This window comes from Erinaceus europaeus, chromosome 12 (genome assembly GCF_950295315.1).
Source record: "Erinaceus europaeus chromosome 12, mEriEur2.1, whole genome shotgun sequence".
NCBI lineage: Eukaryota > Metazoa > Chordata > Mammalia > Eulipotyphla > Erinaceidae > Erinaceus > Erinaceus europaeus.
In genome coordinates this window covers 13,454,615-13,478,113 of record NC_080173.1, presented here as the reverse complement: position 1 = coordinate 13,478,113, position 23,499 = coordinate 13,454,615, and the positions used below count along the sequence as shown (strand labels likewise).

The window sequence follows — 23,499 nt, the reverse complement described above, 5'->3', positions numbered from 1 at the left end:
AAGGGGAAATAAATAAATATTTTTTAAGAATTATAAAAAAGGGGAGTCGGGTGGTAGCGCAGTGGGTTAAGTGCAGGTGGCGCAAAGCACAAGGACTGGCAGAAGGATCCCGGTTTGAGCCCCGGCTCCCCGCCTACAGGGGAGTCGCTTCACAAGCAGTGAAGTAGGTCTGCAGGCGTCTTTCTCTTCCCTTCTCTGTTCTTCCCCTCCTCTCTCCATTCCTCTCTGTTCCTATCCAACAACAATGATATCAGTAACAACAATAATAACTACAACAATAAAACAAGGGCAACAAAAGGGGAATAAATAAATATTTAAAAAATTTTAATAAAATTAAAAAAGAATTATAAAAAAAGAAGAAGAAGAAGCAAGGGAAGAAAAGGGAAACCCAGAGGGAAATGTGAAAGCCCTGGGGGGGGGGCACTGCATCAAGGCACAGGACTCTGGCTGGGGGAAAGGACACTGAGTCTCCATGCAGACACCTGTCACCGGAGGTAAGTGACGGGACTCCTGAGACAGTCCTGCAAGTCATTCTTTTCTCCGTAAATTTTTTTTTTGAAAAAGTGCAGACACACATGGAGACCATCACCAATGCTGATAGACATTTGCTTCTCAGTAGAAAAAAACCAAGTCATAATGTTTGCATCTTATGGACATTTATTTGTGTCCCCAACAAGAATAATTGTTTATTACTGTCAGATCTCTACAACCCAGAGAGTTGTCAAATGGCTCAAAGACAAGGAACAGAGCAGATTCTTCTAGAATCAGAGAGCCCTGAGAGGAGCCCTGCTGAGAGTTTAGAGTGACAGGAGCAATGTCTTTACCATTTCACAGCTTCTCAGTGGAGGGTCTGGAGTGCAGCCCTACCCTGCCCCTTCAGCTCTCTCCTCTAGGTTGGGCAGGGCAGCCATGGCCAGAGGAGGGAATGTTCAGCAGAGTCTGCAGCACTGAGGCCTCATCACTGCAGCTAGTCAATCATCCCTGGCCTCCCAGGTGGAGTTCTCTCTGAGGCACAGATCCTGCCTCCACTTTCTAAGCTCTCCCAGACCTGGCTCAGCACCTGCCATGGTGGGGGCAGCTTCTCCTCTCACAAGTGGTGTTTGGGGAGTCTGGAGGGCCTGGGGGCCTGGCCTAGGCCTGAGGAGATGGCAGGAGAGCCTTGAGGGCCCCCTCACACCTTGGAGGAGCTGCAAGCACCTTGGGCTCCCCTCAGACCTTGGGTTTGGGTGTCACAGGACGCTGGTACAGCCGGATTATTCCTTCATCGTGCAATCTCTTCCAGGTCTCTCTCTCTAACCGGAAGTCATGGTTCAGGTAGAAGACTGTTTTCTTCCAATTCTTGTCGTAGTAGTGGTCAGAGAAGCGCTCGTGGCCCTCAGTGATGAAGCCATAAGCACTCACCTGGGGCCAAGTGGGAACAGAAACAGGGCCTGTGGCTGCTGTGTGTCGGGAGAATGGGGTTCCCGCTTGGAAAAAATACTAGTTTATTTCTTTTAATGGGAGACATTCAGAGGAAATGATATGGGGAGAGAGAGAGAGAGCAGAAGAGAGCAGAGCACTGTTCAGCTCTGGCTTATGGTGGTGCTGGGAACTGAACCTGCGACCTCAGATGCTCAGGCATGAAAGTCTTCTGCAGAACCACTGTGCTGTCTCCCCAGCCTGGTCTCTTCACCCGGGGGCCCTCCCTAGACTGGTCTGGATGCTGGCCTCTTAGATGCACTTGCACACAATGCTTGTGCCCCTGCCCACACCTGTGTTCACAGCCCGACTGACTTTGTTTCCCCTTCCTTCCCAGCGCCCAGCAGACCCAGAGCAGCTTCCCAGGCTCTCCTGCCCCTGGAGCAGAGCCTCACCTGATCACAGAGCTGAAGGGCGGTGAGCAGCAGGAGGGCTCCAGTGGTGGGCCGGTAGATTCTCCAGTGGACTGTGTTCAGAGTCTTAGACCTGAGAAATCTGTGGGACAGTCCAGGCACCCGCCATCAGGAGGCCGCAGGGACCCGGCCCTCCCCTGTCTCGCACTGTCTCTCTCTCTCTCTCTCACCTGTTCTTCATGTAGCGCATCAGGTCTGGGTGAAGCAACAGGTATCGGCTCAGGGGTAAGTCTGGGGGGAAAAGCTCCAGGGGCCGGCGCCTGCGGTCAGATCAGGGACTGGTCAGCCAGGCTCAGCCCTCTCACCTCCTCTGGGAGGGGCCATTGCTGCCAGGGGACAGCTGAGTCTGTTCCACCTGACCAACCAGCAAGCTGCTCCCTGAACAGTCCTGCCTGGGCAAAGGGGCGTGGAGGGGTGCCAGATACCTGAACCAGAACAGGTTTTTTGTCCTCATGGGTTGATTCAGAAGCAGTCCTTCCAGCCACTCATAGTCCCGGGTGCCTTCCAAGAAGTGCAGGTATCGAGTGTCCTGAGAACCAAGGGCCGTGAGAGACCCAGGGTAGTGCCCTCAGCATCACAGCTCCCCGTTCTGGGGTGCCCACTGCTTTTCTGTTTGTCTGTTTTTCTTTGCCACCAGGCTTCTCACCGGGACTCAGTGTCTGCCTGACTCCAGAGTTCCCAATGGCCCTGCTTTCTTCCCTTCCTTCCTCCCTTCCTCCCTCCCTTCCTTTTTTTCTATTTTATTTTTTCACTTTTTGCCTCCAGGCTTATCACTGGGACTTTGTGTCGGCACAAAGAATCCACAACTCCTGGCAGCCATTTTTTCATTTTTTCCCTCTATTTATCGGATAGAGACAGACAGAGATTGAGAGGGTAAGGGAGATAGAGAGGGAAAGAGACAGAGAGACACCTGTATCATTGCTTCAGCATTCGCAAAGCTTTCCCCCTGCAGGTGGGGACTGGAGACTCAAACCTGCACTCTCCTTGCACAGTGTAATGTGTGTGCTCAACTAAGTGCACCACCACCCAGCCCCTCCAATTTTTATGTTGCAAAGGACAGAGAGAATTTGAGAGGGGATGGGGAGATAGAGAGGGAGGGAGAAAGAGACACCTGCAGACCTGCTTCACTGCTTATGAAGCAACTCCCCTGTAGGTGTGGAGCCAGTGGCTCAAATAAGGATCCTCATGTGGTTGCTTGTACTTTGTAATATGTGCACTTCACCTGGTGTGCCACTGCCTGACCCACCCACCCTCTTTTCTTTCTTTCTTTCTTTCTTTCTTTCTTTCTTTCTTTCTTTCTTTCTTTCTTTCTTTCTTCCTTTCCTCAATGGTGAGATCCAGACTGATAAAGAGATAGTGAAGAGAGACATCTGCATCCCTGCTCAAATGCTTATGAAGCTTCTCTTTTGCAGGTGGGCGCCATCTTGAACCCAGGTCCTCAGGCAGGTAAACCACGTGCTCCCAGCATGCTCTGCCTCAGCTGGGCTGGCTGTCCTGCCTGCTTTGGACACTTCCTTTTTTTTTTCTTTTTTTAAAAAATATATTCTTGTGTGTGTGTGTGTGTGTGTGTGTGTGTGTGTGTGTGTGTGTGTGTGTGATAGAGAGAGAGAGAGAGAGAGAGAGAGAGAATGACAGAGAGGAGAACATGGGTCATCTCTGGCTTATGGTGGTGCCAGGGATTGAACCTGAGACCTCAGAGCCCTAGGAATGAAAGTCTTTTGCAGAACCACTGTGCTGTCTTTCAGCCGTCTGGCCACTCCGGCACGGTGATGGCTTCTCTCTCTCAGGTGTGCTCCCTTGACCAGAGTCAATGTTCTGCCTGTCTCACTCCCCTTGGCTCACCTTGTCCTGAGGCACATGCTTGAAGCCCCGCTGGCCCAAACTGATCACTGACTGGGTCAGGGAGAAGGCAGTGAAACCATAGAAAGATGTCCTCGTACCCACATCCTGTTCATAGCCCTGCAGGAGAGCGCCACTCAGTCTGTACAGAAAGACATCAGGTGGGACTTGAGGGGAGGAGGGAGATGAGTGGAGGGGAGGGAGGAGAGGGAGGGAAGAGGCAGGAGAAATGGGAGTGACAGAGTTCTGAACAAAAATCCTCTGACTGGGAGAGTGACTGGGGGAAGAGCTCCACTGCAGAGTGTTGGGTTTGCATGACTGAGACTCCTGGCTGGATCCCTGGCATCTCATGTTCTGCAGTGGTGCTCTGCCTTCTCTTTCTGTCTCTTGTGAAACTGTGTGTGTGTGTGTGTGTGTGTGTGTCTTCGATGAATGAGACTCTCTGGAGGACCCCAGAATTCCAGGCCCTGGAGACAGGCTGGAAATGTGCCCAATATGTCAGGTGTCCCAGAAGAGCCCGTGTCCGCAGCACAGGAGCGAGGGGGCGTGGAGGAAGGAAGGGCAGCTCACCGGAACACGTAGTCGTGGCTGTCGATCTCCCGGCCCATTCGCGAGTTGTTGAGGATGCCCCCGTTGCCCACCACGGCACAGCTGATGCACTTGGCGCTGCCCGCTGGGAGGGAGGCCAGGAGCAGCTGCTGCTGGGGCACCGCAGGGAAGTGTGCCACCACACTCCGCACCACTGGAATTACAGGAGGGGGTCCCACTCAGAGCCCTGGAAGGGGAGACGTCTGGCCCACCATTTCTCCAGGACTGGCGCCCAGGGGAAGAGCAGAGTGGAGACAAAAGGCCAGGTGTGCTCAGCCAGGCCTGGGTGGGGACTCACAGGAATAGTTGAGCTCCATGAAGCCAAAAGGCGGTGCAAAGTGCTCCAGGCGTAGCCACTCGCTCTGGTTGAAGCGTCTGGAGTCCAGGAAGAGGGTGATGTTGGGCAGAAAGAGATTCTGGAGCCAAGGGGACTTGGAGGCCTTGGCCTTCACTGAGTCAGGGCATTTCTACAGAGGGGAAAGGGGGTCATGGCCAAGGGCTGGGGGCTGCAGAAAGCAGGTCTCCAAGGTGGGAAGGCACCGCCTCTGCGTCCCCAGAGTCTGCTGACCCTCCCTTGCCAGTGTCCAGCCCCACTGTAGTCTGCAGGGTTCCAGGAGGCTCTGGGGCTTCCCACATGGGCAGTCTCACAGCTGCCAGGCAGAGAGAGAGAGAGAGAGAGGGAGGGAGAAAGAGAGAGGGAGGGAGGGAGGGAGGGAGGGAGGGAGGGAGAGAGAGAGAGGGAGAGAGAGAGAGAGAGAGAGAGAGAGAGAGAGAGAGAGAGGCTGCAGCACCAGAGCTTCCTCTGTCATTTGGTCTCCCATGTAGTCAGCACCTGGGTCCAACCTGCCTTGCGCCAATGCCCTGTGTGTGGCCCGATTTCTTTGTGCTGTCGCTGTGCACATTGCAAGTGTGTGAGCAAACACATATGCTTTGGGGCTTCCCTCTTGTGAGTGTGGCACAAGGCTGCTAGAGGGCTAAGAGAGCATGAAGGTCACGCTATTGGCCAGACTGGGAACGCGAGGTGTCTTGGGTATTAGACTTGGCCATCTGGGAGTGAGCTGGGTATTCTTTTCATTTATTTATTTTTGCCACCAGAGTTGTGGCTGGGGCTTGGTGCCTGTGTAACAAATCAACCATTCCTGGTCACCATTTTTAAAAATTAAGTAAGTTTTTGATAGGGCAGAGAGAAATTGAGAGTGGAGGGGGAGACTGACAGGGGGAGAAAGACACCAGCATCACTGCTTCACTGCTTGTGAAGTCCACCCTCCACACCTCACACCCCATGAAGTGAAGTGGGGGCTTGAATCAGGTCCTTGAGCAGGATAAATGTGTGTTCACTGAGTGCTCTACCACCTGACTCTTGGATTCTTGCCGTTCAGCCTCTTTCTTTCTTTCCTTCCTTCCTTCCTTCCTTCCTTCCTTCCTTCCTTCCTTTGTTTCTTTCTATTTCTTTCTTCCTTTCTCCTCCTTCCTTTTTTCCTTCCTTCCTTCTTTCCTTCCTTCCTTCCTTTTTCCCCTCTCTCCCTTCTTTCCTCCCTTCTTTCTCTTCCTTCTCCTCTATCTCTCTCTCTCTGCCAAAGCACTGCTCAGTTCTGGCTTATGATGTTGCTGGGATTGAACCTGGTTCCTCTGTGGCCTCAGGCATGAAAGTCTGTTGCATAACCACTACAGGGTCTCCCTGACCTTCTAGTTACCTTTCAGTTTTCACCCCCTTCCCTGTCAGAGGAGGGGGATCAGGTATCAAGCCTCAGAGCAGGCCACACTCTCTCACCCCACCAATGGTTCCCAGGCCTTCCAGGGGCTCCAGAGCAGGCTCCTTCTCACCCACGCCACCCCCCCCCCCACACAGTCTCAGCCTGCCTTCCTCTCCCATGTCAGCCCTTACAGGAAGGCAGGGAGGATGGGAGCCAGGCAGGTGGTCTCTGCTCACTGGGCAGTGGGGGCTGGGACAAGACAGGCCTGGCAGCAGGGGCAGGGCAGTAAGGAGAGGGCAGGGTGTGCGGTCTCTCAGGGGAGCTGTAAGGTAGGGAGGCACGAGGGCCAGGCAGTGGCAAAAACTCACCGACTGCAGGCCTCCCACATCCAGGCTGTATTGCTCCTCAAAATCCCACTCGGGCTGAGACTTGAAGTTGGCAGCACGCAGCTCCTGGTTCCTCGGTACAGCGGAACTCTGGGAAGGGGCATTGCGTGCAGAGGCCTGGGCTCTCTTCACAGGTGACACACGTGCAGCGGTACTTCTTTTGATGCGCCTCATCGTGGACCTTGCTACTACAGTGGTGAGGATGGTGGCCTTCTGGCCCTGAGCTGGCTGTGGGCTCCCTGTGGTTCTGGCTTGGCCCCGAGGCTTCACCTGAATTGGCCTCATGGCCGGGGGCTTCTTGGGCTGCTGTCTCCTCCCTCTGGTTGTCCTTGTGTCCTGGCTGTGCAGTGACCGTGCTCCTGTCCTGTTGGTAGCCGTCCCTCTCTCTTGCTTTCTGGGTGACAGCGTTTCCAGCATGCTTCCCCCTCTCTCCTGAGGCCCTGTGCTCTGCTGCTCTGCCGGGGCCCTTCTGGCTTCTGCTCCTCTGAGGGCTCCAGTGCCTTGGGCTGTGACCTGGTGCACCTCCTCTCCCTGGATGGTGATCCTCCTTCCCTTGTGGGGCACCTGCTCCGTGGCCTCTGGGGGGCTCACTTGAATGTTCTTTCTATTTCCTGGCCTAGGGACACAGACAATTGTGGATGAAGACTGAGCACTACAGAAACTTCAGAAGCATAACCACTTTTTGTGTGTTTGTTTAAATTTTTTTTTCTTTTACCAGAGCACTGGTGCTCAGCTCTGGCTTCTTATGTTGCTGCTGAGGATTGAACCTGGAACCTTGGAGCCTCAGGCGTGAGAGTCTTTCTGCATAGCCATGATGCTATCTCCCCAGCCCCCCAGTGTTTGTTCTGGTGTCTCAGGCAGATTCAGGTCAGACAGAGGGAGCGAGCGGAGGGTTCTTACCACCTGTTACCACCACTCAGTCTGCTCCTGTCAGCCACGTGTCTGGAAGCTCAGCTCTGAGCATTGAAGAGACCCTGGTGGCAGCAGGGCGTCTAAGAGCTGGAGCTGGGTAGCCAGAGTGCAGCTGGGCTGTGTGCCCAGCACTGTGCCCATCTCTCTGGGCTTGCTTTGTGGTGGCCCCAGCACACACTGTGTCCCAGGGAGTGCCAAGAACGAGCCTGTGGCATCCTAGTGCTGTCGCCTAACATCAGATGGCCTTCCGTTCACGTGCTTATTCACGAGTGGTAGTGTGATAGAGATAGCAGCATGGTTCCGCAAAAGAATTTCATGCTCTCAAGTCCCAGGTTTAACCCCCAACACTAACACAAGCCAGAGCTAAGCAGCTAAGCTAAGGTGAAATAATAAATAATAACAACAACATTAACAAATAAATAGTAATGTGAGCAGGAATATTGAGCACACTAAAAGTTAAGATTACTTATTTTTTCCCCCCTTTTGTTGCCCTTGTTGTAGCTTCGTTTTTGGTTATTATTATTGCCCTTGTTTACACAATTTGTTGTTGGATAGGACAGAGAGAAATGGAGAGAGGAGGGGAAGACATAGAAGGGGAGAGAAAGATAGACACCTGCAGACCTGCTTCACCGCCTGTGAAGCGACTCCCCTGCAGGTGGGGAGCCGGGGGCTCAAACCGGGATCCTTACGCCGGTCCCTGCGCTTTGCGCCACATGCGCTTAACCCACTGCGCCACCGCCCGACCCCCAGATTACTTATTTCTTAAAACCCAGGGAGGAAAATGACCGGAACAATAAAGGAATTCAAAGAGAAATATACTGGTGTCCTGCTTAAACAGCCAGCCTGCTGCACCCTGAGAAGGTCGCTTAAAAAAGAAAAAAAAAAAAAGGTTTCTTAACTAATGCGAGAGAATGAGGTGAAGAAGAGAGAACCATGTGCAACATTGGGGACTGACATCATAATATTGTCATATTGGCCTCCCCTGTGGAGGCCAATACTCTATCCCCTGCACTTCTTTCCAAACCCCAGGATTGACTTATTAATTAGTTCATGAGAAGAAGTGCAGAGAAAGAGAACCAGAGTATCACTCCGGGACATGTGATGCTGGGATCAAACTCAGGACCTCATGCTTGGAAGTCCAGTGCTTTTACCCACTGGGCCACCTCCTGAGTGAAACACACTTCATGAGAACTAATGGCGAGAGCCTGAGCTACTGGAGCACATTCCGTGTGAATCCAGGAGAGGTGAAATTAGGAAGAAAAGGAAAAAGAAAGGAAAGGGAAGAAAGGGAGAGATAGGGGAAGGAATGAAAGGAGGGAGGGAGAGAGGGAGGAAATCTGGAGAAATAAAAATAAAATGAAATAAAATCACTAGCTGCCAGCTTTGCTTTGAAAGCTCTCTAGAGATGTCCTTACACACTGCCAGGAGTCAACCCCAGCCCCAAACCAAACTGCTGCTCATGGCCTGCAGGAAACATCCACACGCTCAGCAAGTGTCTGTCTGCCCTGTTTGCACATCTCATGGCCTGCAAGAAACATCGACATGCTCAGCAAGTGTCTGTCTGCCCTGTTTGCACATCTCATGGCAGACGCTGGGCTCAGGGCTGAAAGGCATGTTTCCTGGCCACAGGGAAGAGAGGAGAATGCCAGGGAGGAGACAGGCCTTGGGTTGTCACACAGAACTCAGCATGGCCCCAGGGGATAGACACGGAGGGATACTCAGCTTTCTTCTAAAGAGCATTAGGAAGGGCCAGAGCAGCCAGCAACCCCAGAAACGCGGAAGGTCAGGGTTGTGGGAGCTGTGGAGTCCTTCTGAAACAGTGGGGGTGGGGGAGAGGGAAGGGCATGGTCCCAGACAGGAATGCCAGCCCAGGTCCTGAGGTGCTTTGTGTGTCAGAGGGAGGAGCTGAGAACTTCTCATTTGTCTCCTTGTCCAGGAGGAGGAGGAGCTGGGAAAGAATTTCAGTAGGAGATGGGGCCTGGTGAGATTACTGTAATTACTGGAAGAAGGAAGTGGGAACACATGAATTGATTTCTTCCTCCTCCTCTTCTTCTCCTCCTCCTCCTCCTTTGTCTTTTACTCCTTTTCCTTGTTCTTCCTTCTTCTTCTGGTTCTTCTGTCTCCTCCTTCTTCTCCTTCTCCCCTCCTCTACCCTTTCCCCTCTGCCTCCCCTCTCCTCTTCCTCCTCTTCTTCCTCATCCTCTTCTTCCTCCTCCCCCCAGAACACTGCTCAGCTCTGGTTTATGCCAGAAACTGAACCTGGAGCTTCAGGCCTGAAAGTCTGTTATCAGCTGCTGTGCTCCTCCCTCCAGCCCCACCCCGGCCTAAGGGGCTTCCTTTCTAGCAATAGTGTAGCCTTGGACCAGTAAAGAGACTTGTGACTATTAAGGGGTTTCTCTGCCACGGGAAGGGGTCCAGGTATCAAGCCTCAGAGCAGGTCACACACACTCTGAGACCCAGGGCCTCAGGCAGGATGAGGTAAGATCTCTACCAGGTGAACTAGCCCCTTTATAAATGCAGTGCAGGAGACTGAACTCAGTATTGCATGTATGTGCTACTCTCCTGCTGAGCCATGCCCCTGAATACTGCTACTGCTGTTGCTACCACCAGGGTAGGACTGGCTGATGGTGCCTGCACAACTCACCATTCCAAACAGCGGCCATTTCCCATATGTATACTTATTGAATAGAGACAGAGAGAAATTGAGAGGGGAGGGGAGACAGGGAGGGAAAGAGACAGGGAGACTTGGCAGTCCTGCTTAGCCACTTGCAAAGCTATCCCTGTGCAGCTGGGCACCAGGGACTTGACCCTGGGTCCTTGTTTACTGTGACCTACCACTCAACCAAGTGTGCCACCACCCAACCCCTAACCTTACTCTATAACCCTAGTTCTCTACAACACAGTATACCCATGACTTTTGGTCTCTGTAGTGCTGATTCTCATAATATATATGGTGAAGGCTTGAGTTTGCTTGTGGAAGTGGGTGCAAGAAGAATGGTAGCTTGTGTGTTGTGAAGTGGTGGAGAGAGAACAGGAATTCTGGGGGCCAGATGGTGGCATACCAGGTTAAGCTCACATAATACGAAGGGCAAGGACCCTGGTTCGAACCCTCCCGACTCCCCACCTGCAGGAGAGTCGCTTCACAAGCAGTAAAGCAGGTCTGCAGGTGTCTACTCTCTCTCTCCTTCTCTATCTTCCCCTCTCCTCTCAATTTCTGTCCTATTAAAAAAAAAAAAAAAAAAAGGCTGCCAGGAGCAGTGGATACATAGTGCAGGCACTGAGCCCCGTTGGTAACCCTGGGACAACAACAACAACAACAAAAGGTGGGAGTGAAGTATTGGAATTCCCAATGCAGTGATGGCATGTGTGGATGGATGTGTCTGCTTCATCAGCCCTCTCTGATGCCTTTGTTGGGAGTGACTTTCTGCATTGGCCTAAGGGTTCTTGCTGGCAAAACTGCTCCTAAGTAAACATGGAACTTGTGGCAAAGCTCAAGTTATTTCTTAATGTCCCCATCTTGCTAAAATAAATTCACATTTTCAGAGCAAACCTCATAGCAGAACTGACTACTAATCTCTCTACTGTTCCATTTATTATAGAGAAGCTTTCCAGGGCTTTCTGGACTAGGCTCTAACATAAATATTCCCGAGTCTCCATACCTGAAGGCTGTGCTTCATCTGGGAAGCGGGCTCGATTTTCATCTCATGAAAGTGAGGACAAAATTACTTCATTGTGGCCACCAGGAAGCTCAGAGTCAGATACTAACTTATCATGCCTCTTGGCACACTCTTGGCTCAGTGCTGGCACTACAAATCCATCCATTTTTTTCTTTCTATTTTTTTTATTTGATAGGACAGGAAGAATGAGAGGGAAGGGGGAGATAGAGAAGGAGAGAGGCTGAGAGACACCTGTAGAACTGGGTCACTGTTCATGAAGTTTTTCCCCCTCCACTGAAGCTGGGGAGTGGTGCTTGAACCAGGGTCTTTGTGTTCAACCAGGTGCTTTACTGCAGAAGTAAAGTCAGGGTTTGCCAGGGGGCCTATGTGTCCTGGGGTCTCCCCTGCCCTAGAGATCTTTTGTCTGACTGACTCCTCAGCAACAAGGGCTGGCCAACTCTGTCAGGATCAAAGAGAGAGAAATTGAGAAGGAAGGGGGATAAAGAAGGAGAGAGAGAGAGAGAGAGACCTACAACACTGCTTCACAGCTTGTGAAGCTTCCCCCACCCCTGCAGGTGGGGACATGTGCGATCAGCCAGGTGTGCCACCACCAGCCCCTCTTTATTTTTTATTTATATTACATGAGAGAGAGATCCATGAGACATAAAAAGAAAAACAGAGTAGCCACAGCACCACTCTGATACTTGTGGCATTATGGATGGAACTGGGAAGCTAAGGGATGCAAGTCAGATGTTCTTCCAGTTGAGCTATTTCTCTTATCACCACACACACACACACCACCCAACCCCTGCCTCCAACTTCCACCCTGAGGTTCTGTTCTTGGTCTGGACCAAGCTGGGGCTGGACTCGCTTCCATGTGAGTCTAAAGTGTGACCAGGGTGGAGGGCCTGAGGGAAGCACTGCAGATGAGGCCAGTCACCGCTACCCTGCCCCGCCCCATGCTGTGGTGCTGCTCTTCACTCCTCCATCCTGAGAAGATGGCACATCTCCCAGAGGCCTCCTCAGCTCTGGGACTTTACACAATTGGGAGGATCCAAGGCTTCTAGAAGCAACCCACCTCTGACTCTCCTTGGAAGGTCTACCAGCACAAGTAGTACAGGTGTCATCAATCTAAATAGGGCTTCAACTGAGAGCATACACAGTCTTGGGAATTCTTGGACCAGGATCAGAGAGAAAAAGCAACAACAGGACACCAGACTCAAATGCCTGAGGTCCCAAAGTCTTTGGCTTAATCTCCATATGCCAAAGCTGAGCAGTGCACTGGGGGATCCCTCCCTCTCCCCTTTTCATGAAAACCATATAAATCTTAAAAGAAATATAAAGGGTTAGCTTGGGAGGTGGCAGAGCAGAGAGAGTGCAGAATTTGCAAGTCTGCTGCCTCAAGCTTGATCCCTGACATAACATTTGCTAGAAGTATATACTGTTTCTCTCTCTCTCTCTCTCTCTCGATAAATCTATCTTTTTAAAATTTTTTTAATTCATTTTTTATACAGACAGAAAAATTGAGAGGGAAGCAGGAGACAGAGATGGAGAGGACACCTTCAACTCTGCTTCACTGCTCATGAAACTTCCTCCCTGCGGCTAGGAACTAGGGGCATCCCGGAACCCTTGTGCACTATAACACATGTGCTTTATGAGCTGCACCGCCACCACATCCCTTACATTTTTTTTAATCCCCCTGACATTTATTTATCTATCAGAGCACTGTTACTGCTCAGCTCTAGCTTATGGTGGTGCTGGGGACTGAGCCTGACACTTTTGGTGCTTCAAGCATGAAAGCCTTTTTGCATAATCATTATTCTGTCTTCCCAGCCCAAATCTTTAAGAAGGAGTTCCTGAATTCTTGGTGCTAAAATATCCTCTTTTTTTTCCTTTCTTTTTTTTAAATCATATTTTATTTTATTTTATTTTGGATAGAAATAGAGAGAAGTGAATGAAGGAGGAGACAAAAAGACTTGTAACACTGCTTGACCACTTGTAAAACTTCTTTCCTGCAGGTGGGGACCAGGGCTTGAACCCAGATCCCTGTGCACTGTAACACGTACACTCTACTGAGTGCACTACCACCTGGCCCTTTAGTGTCTTCCTCTTTCTATCTTTCTTTCTTTCTTTCTTTCTTTCTTTCTTTCTTTCTTTCTTTCTTTCTCTCTTTCTTTTTTCTCCAGAGCACTGCTCTCAGCTCTGGCTTATGGTAGTGTGGGGTATAAAACCTGGGACTTTGGAGCCTCAGGCTTGAGAGTCTCTTTGCATAACCACTATGTTATCTCCCCCACCCTGGGTCCTCTCTCTTATAAAACAATGCTGACAACAGATGGTCAGGGAATTGGTGCCCCATACTGAGCTTTGCCCCCCCCCAAAACAAGTGTCTTTACAGACCCAGAAAGCCCCCTACCTGGAAACTACCCATCCAAACTTCTCTGTAATCCCCTGGCTGTACTCTAGCCTCTAACCTGCTCTGGTAGGGGAGCCCCTCTGCCATTCACCACTAGGGAGGTCCCACCACCTGCTCACCCCACCCCTAACCTGCCCCCTGGGGCTGGAGCTACAGGCAAACAACAGGGGCTCAGCAAACCCCACACTAAAGCTGCAGTGGATAACTTTCAAAGAACATTTAGTATGGCTGGAGAAATCACTCAGTCATGGAGCAGCACAGGCTTCACCTGCAGGAGACCCTGGTTGGGATTTCTGGCACCAACCAAGCCTCTCATCAGTCCAGCAAAGACGTCTTTACATACAACTGATGAGAATCCCCTCTGAATGTCCTTTACCTTTCCGGCTTCTCCCTCAGTGCAATTTCTTTCTTTCTTCCATTCTTTCTTTCTTTCTTTCTTTCTTTCTTTCTTTCTTTCTTTCTTTCTTTCTTCCTTCCTTCCTTCCTTCCTTCCTTTCTTTTTTAATATTTATTTATTTACTTTCCCTTTTAAAAAATATTTATTTTATTTATTTATTCCCTTTCGTTACCCTTGTTGTTTTACTGTTGTAGTTATTATTGTTGTTGTTGTTGGATAGGACAGAGAGAAATGGAGAGAGGAGGGGGAAGACAGAGAGGGAGAGGATTGAAGACACCACCAATGTGTCCTGGAGCTCAGCTTCCCCAGAGACCCACCCTCCTAGGGAAAGAGAGAGGCAGACTGGGAGTATGGACCGACCAGTCAACGCCCATGTTCAGCGGGGAAGCAATTACAGAAGCCAGACCTTCTACCTTCTGCAACCCACAATGACCCTGGGTCCATGCTCCCAGAGGGATAGAGAATGGGAAAGCTATGGGGGAGGGGGTGGGAATTGTGTGGAGTTGTACCCCTCCTACCCTATGGTTTTGTTAATTAATCCTTTCTTAAATAAAAAATAAATTAAAAAAAAAAAAAAGACAGAGAGGGAGAGAGAAAGACACCTGCAGACCCGCTTCACCACTTGTGAAGTGACTCCCCTGCAGGTTGGGAGCCGGTTCGAACCGGGATCCTTTCAACGGTCCTTGTGCTTTGCGTTACTTTCCCTTTTGTTGCCCTTGTTGTTTAACATTGTTGTGGTTATTATTGTTGTTGTTACTGATGTCGTTATTGTTGGATAGGATAGAGAGAAATGGAGAGAGAGGGGAAGACGGAGAGGGGGAGAGAAAGACAGACACCTGCAGACCTACTTTACCGCCTGTGAAGCGACTCCCCTGCAGGTGGGGAGCCAGGGGCTCAAACCGGATCCTCAAGCTGGTCCTTGCGCTTTGCGCCACGTGCTTAACCTGCTGCGCCACTGCCCGACTACTCTTTCTTTCTTTCTTTCTTTCTTTCTTTCTTTCTTTCTTTCTTTCTTTCTTTCTTTCTTTCTTTGATTCAGCTATTTAAGCAACAGTGATGAACATGCTAGGCTCAGAGTCTGTTAAGCAGCTTATTCCGGAAGTGAAAAGAAAGCTCAGATGGTAAAAAAAAAAAAAAAATGAAAGAAATTTCTCCTGTTTTTTTATTTTATTTTTATTACTTTTTATTTATTTGTTTATTTATTTTTTTACCAGAGCACAGCTCAGCTGTGGTGTGGGAGATTGAACCTGGGACCTTAGAGTCTTAAGCATAAGACTGTTTTCATAACCATTATGCTATCTCCCTCAACTCTCTTGCTCTTTTGCTAATAAAATAAATAAATAAATAAATAAATCTTCAAACAAATTTAAAGGGCTGTGGAGGCAGGTGAGTGTCAGAGCTCAGGACCTGAATGTCTGTGGTCCCAGACTTCTCATATGTGACCCCTGGCATCATATATAGCAGAGATGAGTCATGCTGTGTCTCACTCTCTCTCTCGCTCTCTCTCTTCCTCCCTCCCTCCCATAAAAAGTGTAAGAAAAGGGTAACAGATCTTCGTATCAGCAGAATTCCAAGAAGTACTTCATCTCTTTAGCACAGAAATTCTCAACGACCCATTTGGGGACACCAAGCAATGGTGGAGGTCACTGGGAGTTGTCACAACCAAGAGAACTAATATTATATTAATGTCTACTGAATAGAGTCCAGGATGATCCTCAATATACAGGGTTCAGGAGCCGCCCCCCACCCCCAATCATAGAAGAATCATCCAGAAAGAAAATTCACAGTGCTGGGATGAAGAAAATTCAGTTCTACTGCTTTTTCCCCCCCTCCCATTTCAGGATTTTAGGAACACTTCATAATTTATTCCTGCTTACTTTTCCCCCCATCATTTCATTGCAGTGGGGTAATAATTTACAATTGTTGACACATGAGTAAAATCTCTCTCTCTCTCTCTTTTAAGCAGAGCACTGCTCAGTTCTTATTTATAGTGGTGTGGGGGATTGAACCTAGGATGTTGAAACCTCAGGCCTGAGGGTCTCCTTGTAGAACCATTATGCAACCATTATCTATCTCCAGCCTCATCTATTGTCTTTCAATCCCTTGGTCAAATTGGAGATTATTTATTTAAAAATATTGGTATAGTCACAGCAAAACAACTTCGGATTTATAAGCTCTGCCTTTCTGCTCTAAATCAATTACACGTTTCTTTGCAGAACTATTCCCTAAATCCTTCTCCTCAAACTTCCAACTCCACTTTTCCTTCCTCCTCCTCTTCTCAGACACAAACTGTTTCTGTCGTGCCTGAAACCAAAACGTTCTCCCATTTTTCTGCTGGACCTGTAGCTACCTTATAGACTTGCCCATGCCTGGCTATCCATGGTTTTAACAAAGAAAGGGGGGTGGGGTGATGCCACTTATAATTTATGGAAATCCTTTCTCCTCTCCTTGCTCCTCCCCTTCCTCTAATGTTACACCTGACTCCTTACAACTACCACCTCTTCCTACTGTGCCATGTGACCCTTCCTAACTCCTCCTCCTCCTCATTCTCCCTTGACTTCACCTGCTTTAGACTCGGATTTGCCTGCTACCAGTTATGAAAACAGAAAATTCTCTTTCAAAACTGCATTAGGGAGATGTCTAGAAGAAGGACTTAAAAAAAAAGGTTTGTCTGAACTTAATGCTTTTCCTGTCCTCACTACAGGGGAAGGGGCTGCGATGAAATATGAAGCCTTGCCCTGTCAGGTTTAGAAAGCTCTTAGACAGTCAGTTCAGCAGAATGGCTTGCAGGCTCCTTTCACTAGGGGCTGCGTCACATACAGTGCAGACACTGACTGTCTTCTCCCATATGATTGGAAACAACTGGTGAAAACTGTTATGCCAAATTCTGCGAGTGCTCTGTGGTTTCATGAATATAAGGAGCTCGTAATAGCTTTAGCTATAGAGAACAAAATTCCCCCCAATCAATTAGTAGGTGAGGGTAATTTTGCCTCTCCCAGTGAACAGGTGAACCTTGGATGAAAGGGGATGCGGCTTGCTGCCCAGGCAGCAGTTAAAGCTTGGAATAAAATTCCTGGTCCAAGCACTCCAGCTGGTTCCTTCAGTGCTATCTTCCAGAAAGTTACAGAATCCTACATGGATTTTATTGATTACAGGAGGTGATTGACAGACAAATTGATAAATCCTTATCAAGCAACTGGTTTATGATCATGCAAATCAAGACTGTAAGGGCATCCTTGGACCACTTAAGGGTCAACATTTAAATATTCCTCAAATGATAAAGGCATGTAGTGCAATTGGGATACAAACCCATAAGACACAGGTCATGGCCGCAGTAAATCACACCACATTTGTTGCTGGCTCAGCACAGGCTACGCCGGTTTGCTTTAAGTGCAACAATGAGGGTCATATCCAGAGAGACTGTAAAGCTAATTTCCCGCAGCCTAACTATAGATTAAATAGAAATGATAGATATTCAAAACCCCCATCTACTAAATGTCCATGCTATAAAAAAGGCTTTCACTGGGCAATCCACTGTCCATCCAAAACTTATGCAGGAGATAATTCTCTGCCAGATAGCAAAAAGCGGGTCCTGGCCCTCCAGCCCACAGAGCTTTGGGTGACTCTAGGATAGCCACTTGCCATAGGCATGAATCTTAAAAGACTGCTTAACTGTGTAACTTATGTCTTTAACCTTCTAGTCTCTCTATAGGAAAGTGATTTATTTGAATACAAGGTATGTATGTATGTATTGACTCGAGTTTATCCTAAAGCCATTGTTGATCGTGGAATGCTGTTATACATATCTGCATCTTTTAACCAAAAGTGAAAGAATAGAAACTGTATCCACCAGTTTTTTTGGTGTCCTCTCTTCATAACTTTTACTGTTGTTTTGCTACTGTGCTCTACTTAACCTCTCTAGTTCAAGCACATTCTAGAATTATTGGTACTGACCATGTAGGACATATACTGACCAACTATTAATTCCCAGTCCTTCTCTTACCAAAGTGCTAAGCTCTAGTTAAATGATTAAATATTTCTCTGATATAGCACAAGCCATTATTTCTATATGCCTAGATTGGCATGTGTGACTCCTCCCTTTATGGGTGTTTATCTCAGTATCCTTTTTTAATGTTGATTCTGAAAAATGGATGTTTCACACATCCCTCAGTTTGCTAAGTTGAAATGTATTCCTATGTCTGTGGACACTATTACAGGCTTTATATATGCCACCTGTTGCACAGAAAGCAACCCATGTTTGTGAACACTTATCTCTGCCTTTGCTGCTGAGGTATTCCTTATTACACTGACTATGACCCTAAATATGTTTCTAGATTAAGGCTTATTTCTTCTAAGCATGCATTTCTAATGCCTTACTACCCTGCTAGATTAGTAATTGTAGACCTCCATATGTACCCTTAAAGGACAATTTCTCAGTCACAAACAGAATACAAAGAGCTTTATGTATTTTAAATCTTGTACTGCATAATTCTAATCAGATAGCTGCTAGGTGTTACTTTTCTCCACAGAGCTATTCCTTCTCCAGCAGATGCCTCGTGATTTGTCTAGTCTTTGTGATTGAAATAAAACTACTAACTTAAGGCATAGGGTATGCTTGTTCTAGTTTATCATTCACAGGTCCTGCTTGGACCCATATGCTGAGCATATCTGACCCATAAGCCCCTCACATCTGCGAACTCCTCCCAAGAACATGAGCTGACGCATGGATTGCAGCAGTCTGACACCCTGCATGTGCCACAATTGCCACCCAGGAGCCACTTGAACTTGGGGACACCTCTGTAAGTCTCTGTTCTGAGCTTCCCTGAGTGATGGACTGTTTCTGGGTTACACAGATACCAGACCACAGGTCTTCAGGCTAACAGGGCCTTATCTGATACCCAGTTATTGCTCCCACACTCTGGGGGGGGGTGAAGGCAGAGCTTGCAGGGGTAACCCTAGAATCACTGAAGATTTGCTTATTTCTCCTATGCTCATACAGACTGTGCATCTTGTCCATGTCTATAATCAGAAGTGGGGAATTGTGGTGACCCCAACAAGAGTTTGGGACTATTAGCATACAAATGACATCACCCTGAGGAGGTGCTTCAGAGAAGGGAATGTATAAAAGCAAGGGACTTTGAGCACAAGGCACTTTTTTGGCTTTGGTTTCTTCTCCTGGTGAGAGGTATCTCGGTGGAGGTGCACCAGGTATCCCGGCATGGCTACTTCTCTTGGCAACTGAACATGTGTGACTCTGCTAGCCGGTAAACTTTTAGACCCCTCTATAGCCATGAGCAACCTTTACCAGAGTTGAAATTGTTTATCTTATGGGACTAAACTTTTGATAACTATACTCAGACCTTATGGACCTAGTATATTCTTAACCCTTGATGATAAGTGCTTAATTTGCCTTTTGCCTGTTTCACCTTAATAAACCTTGTACTGTTTAAACCAATTCCCAGCTCCCCGCTGTGAATCCTTTTACACACAGCAGCAGCCCCCACTCCCAACCCCTTTTTTAAGTTAAATAACAACACTGTCACTTGCACATCCACAAACCAAAACTATGTGGGAACTCCCATACTGCTTTCAGCACCAGAACTTGCCCCCTTCATTGAAAGGAACAAGATATATTTATTCTGGGAGTCAGGCGGTAGCGCAGCAGGTTAAGCACAGGTGGCGCAAAGCTCAAGGACCGGCTTAAGGATCCCGGTTCGAGCCCCCGGCTCCCCACCTGTAGGGGAGTGAAGCAGGCAGTGAAGCAGGTCTGCAGGTGTCTGTCTTTCTCTCCTCCTCTCTGTCTTCCCCTCCTCTCTCCATTTCTCTCTGTCCTATCCAATGACAATGACATCAATAATAACTACAACAATAAAACAACAAGGGCAACCAAAAAAGGAATAAATAAATAAATATAAAAAAGATTTAAATATATTTATTCCAATTTCTTTTTTTCTTTTGTCACTTTAATGGAGAGGCTAATGGAGAGGACAGTGGTGGCCACCTGGAGACAATCTCTCATCTCCCTGTGACAGGTGCCTGCAGAACACTTCCCCCCACCAACACACACACCAATGCAGTTCCTGATTATACAAGTCTATTAAGCCAGCTCTGATTAGACTATTTGGGGTGACCTTTGAACTAGATCCCTAGGAACAGAAAAAAATTTTGCCCAAAGAGAGGTCAGGTGAGACATGTGAAGGTGGATGCCTGGGAAGGGGAAAGGCTGGGCCAGAGGCCTCCCTACCTGTTACCTGCCTCCCACACCCTGACTCTGGGTCCACCTTCCAGAAGTGGAGCTAAATTCTTTGGAGGCTTCTTCAGTAACTGGAAGTGGCACCTCCCAGAGGCTGGCTCTCAGGTTTCTCCTCATAGGGCACAAATAAAAGCAAAGTGAATGAGGCAGGCAGGAGGGAGGGCTGGAGGGGAACTTGGCCTCAGCCTGCAACCAGGAAAGCACCTCGTGTGCCAGGGGAGGCCTGATAGCGCCCAGGCGGCACTTACCCAAACAGACCCAGCAGCAAAGGCTCAGGGATGGTGGGGTGCCTGCTTGATGGACCCAAAGCTGAGGGCAAGTCGACTCAGTGAAGTTAGAGACCAGGCTGGGATAACAGCATAATGGTTAAGCAAACCGACTTTAAGGTCTGAAGCTCTAAGATCCTCCAGGATCAATTGCCACAGCTCTGGTATCTCTATCTGCTTCTCCATCTCCATCTCTCTATACCTCTCCCTTTGGGATGACAGCTCAGTGGTTATGCAAAAAAAGACTTTCAGGCCTGAGATATTAAGATCCCAGGTTTAATTCCCAGCACCACTGTAAGCCAGAGTTGAGCAGTGTCTGGCATCTCCCCACCCCACCCCCGTGTGTGTGTGTGTGTGTGTGTGTGTGTGTGTGTGTGTGTGTGTGTGTGTGTGTGTGTGTATCTCTGCCTTTGGGGTGACAGCACAATGGTTATGCAAAAAAAGACTTTCAGACCCATGATTTTGAGGTTCCAGGTTCAATCTTCAGCGCCACCATAAGCAGAGTTGAGGTGTGCTTGTATTTCTCTATCTTTCACCACCACCCCCCTTCTTTCTTCCTCTCTCTCCCTCTCTATATATTCTTGATGAAAACAGGGCTGTCCTTACTGGTGACCCTGTCCCATGCGGACGGTAGTAAGTGTCCTCACCGGGGCCCCTGGGGACTGGCTCTCCAGGCCGTCGGAGCAGGTGGCCCGAGGGCGCAGGCTCGGGCCCTGTCACCCCCGGGCGGTGCAGACGGGCTGGGCAGGTGTCCCTCGGCTCGCGGGGGCGGCGGGCGAGGAGGCTCCGGGGACAAGAGCCCCAGCTGGAGCCCCGGAACCCGCCGACCGACCGCGCGCCGGCCCTCGCAGCCCTCGCGGAAGGCGGCCCTCCCCGCCGGCCCCGCCGAAGCCCTTACCTGGCTCGGGCCCCGGGCGCCCCGTAGGGCTGGGCGGCCGACGAGTAAAGGACGAAGAGGATCCCCGAGCACGCGGCCGCCAGCAGCCCCAGCAGCAGCCAGAAGAGCGGGCCCCGCGACAGCCCCATGCAGCCCCGCCGGCGAGCGCCCCGTCCGCCGCCGCAGCCCGGGTGCAGGTGGAGGGAGCCGGCCAGGAGGCGGCGGCTGCCCGCTCTGCCCCGCCGGCCTCCTCCCGCGCCCGGGCTCCCCGCGAGGAGGGAGTGGCAGCCCGCCGCCTGCAGCCGCCCTCGGGTGGGGCCCTGGGACCGCAGGCACCGCGCCGCCGCGCACCCACCCGCGCCCCTCCGGCACCCTGCGTGCGGGCAGGTGTCTCCGGCAGATCAATGGCTGGTGCCTGGATCTTGACCGAATCCACCAAGATCTGCCTCCCTCCACCCAGCTGCCTCTCACAGGTGCTGTTGTATTGAAGAGCACATGAAGGCTTGAATACCACTCACCATTGCGCAAATAAAGTCAACTTTTAAAAAAATATTGTTATTGGAGGAGTCCGGCGGTAGGTAGCACAGCGGGTTAAGCACACGTGGCACAAAGCAAAAAGACCGGTGTGAAAATCCCGGTTCGAGCCCCGGGCTCTCCACCTGTAAGGGAGTCCCTTCACAGGCGGTGAAGCAGGTCTGCAGGTGTCTGTCTTTCTCTCCCCCTCTCTGTCTTCCCCTCCTCTCTCCATTTCTCTCTGTCCTATCCAACAACAAACAACGACAACGACAACAATAATAGCTACAACAACAATAAAACCAAGAGCAACAAAAAGAAAATAAATAAATATTTTTTTAAATCTTTTAAAAAGTTAAAAAAATAAAATTATTACTGGTTGTATATGAGGCAAATTTATATGAGCCAGAAGGACAGAGAGAGAGATCAAAGCATATTCTGCTACACGTGGTGCTCAGGACTGAAATGGGAATCCCAGGCATGCAAGGCCAGTGATCAGGCCCTGTCTTGTCACTGGGCAGTCTCTGAGACAGTCTCTGGAGCTGGGCTGGGGACAGAGCTGGGCTTCTCTCTAGGTGTTAGCACCGATTAGGATTTGAATACCTGGGAGAAAGAAGGGAGAAGCCTCAAGTTTTCTTAATTCACCTTGCTTGATATGAATAAATATATATTAAAAAAATCTGGGAGTGAGGCGGTAGTGCAGCGGGTTAGAGCCTCTGGCTCCCCACCTGCAGAGGAGTCGCTACACAAGCGGTGAAGTAGGTCTGTAGTTGTCTATCTTTCTCTCCCCCTCTCTGTCTTCCCCTCCTCTCTCCATTTCTCTCTGTCCTATCCAACAACGATGACAACAGCAATAATAACTACAACAATAAAAAACACAAGGGCAACAAAAGGGAAAATAAATAAATAAATATTTTTTTTTAAACTTTTTTTTCCTTCAGAGTTTGGGCCTCACATACATCCATTTCCAGTACTCTGACCACTTTTTCCTTCAGCTAATCAAGGAGGGCAGGTAGCATCCTCCATGTGGTGCTGAAGCTTGAACCTGTGCCCTGAGCATGGCAGGGCACACACCCTACCCTGTGAGCTGCCTCTTCGGCTGGAAGCACCCCTCTGATAAGCCAAGGCAGGAATGATGGGGACCCCAGCACCTTCCCTGGTGTCACTCCGAGGCTAAACTCCCCGCCCCCCACGAGTGTGAGTGGGGTGCTGAGTCTGAGTGCACCTGCCCAGAGCTTGGCCTCAGCAGCAGCAGGCTAGAGCACAACAAGCTGTCCTGCTGATGCCCTGCTCCTCTGAAGGAGAGCTGAGGGCAGGGGGGCACTGTACTTTGGGCAGTGCTGTCTGGAATGGAGTTTTGGCCTCACTGAGTTGGGGGTAGGGAGTAAGGCAGCAGTTTGGGCTTCAGCATCACAGACACATCATATATGAGTAGTTTCTGGGGCAGATGTTTATTCTTTGCTGCATCCCTGACAAGCCAATGTCCAGCTCCTTTAAACAGCTGTGCTTCTACAGGTTTCTCCAGCTCTGCTGGGAAGAGAGACTGGAGCTCCTCCTTCGGGGGTTTCTAACTCAGTGCTGGCTTATCTTAAAACTCAGTTTTTAAATCAGAGAAATGTTTAATATATATATTATATATTAAATATATTAAATATAACATATAGTATATTTGATATATTAATATGTTAAATATATGTTTGATTGATTAATGATGTTTAATATATATTAAGCATTTCTCTGATAAATATGTATATTTAGAGAGAGAGTGGGAGAGAGAGCAAAACCAGAGTTCAGCTCTGGTTTATGGTGGTGCTGACATTTGAACCTGAGTTCA

General features: G+C 49.2%; 1 protein-coding gene across 2 annotated transcripts; it reads right to left on the bottom strand.

The window, feature by feature from the left end:
• Positions 1-636: 636 nt before the first annotated feature.
• Positions 637-21,548, bottom strand: ST6GALNAC1 (ST6 N-acetylgalactosaminide alpha-2,6-sialyltransferase 1). 2 transcript variants are annotated; one of them, XM_060202809.1, is made up of 9 exons: positions 21,174-21,548; positions 6,361-6,994; positions 4,597-4,765; positions 4,281-4,452; positions 3,714-3,852; positions 2,297-2,400; positions 2,042-2,131; positions 1,854-1,953; positions 637-1,401 (listed from the first exon to the last, which is right to left on the bottom strand). In XM_060202809.1, exons 1-9 carry the CDS (start codon positions 21,299-21,301, stop codon positions 1,210-1,212), a joined length of 1,728 nt encoding a protein of 575 aa, XP_060058792.1. In that variant the 5' UTR covers positions 21,302-21,548; the 3' UTR covers positions 637-1,209. The 2 variants fall into 2 exon arrangements, with proteins under 2 accessions (XP_060058792.1, XP_060058793.1); XM_060202810.1 differs by lacking the exon at positions 2,042-2,131.
• Positions 21,549-23,499: the final 1,951 nt, after the last annotated feature.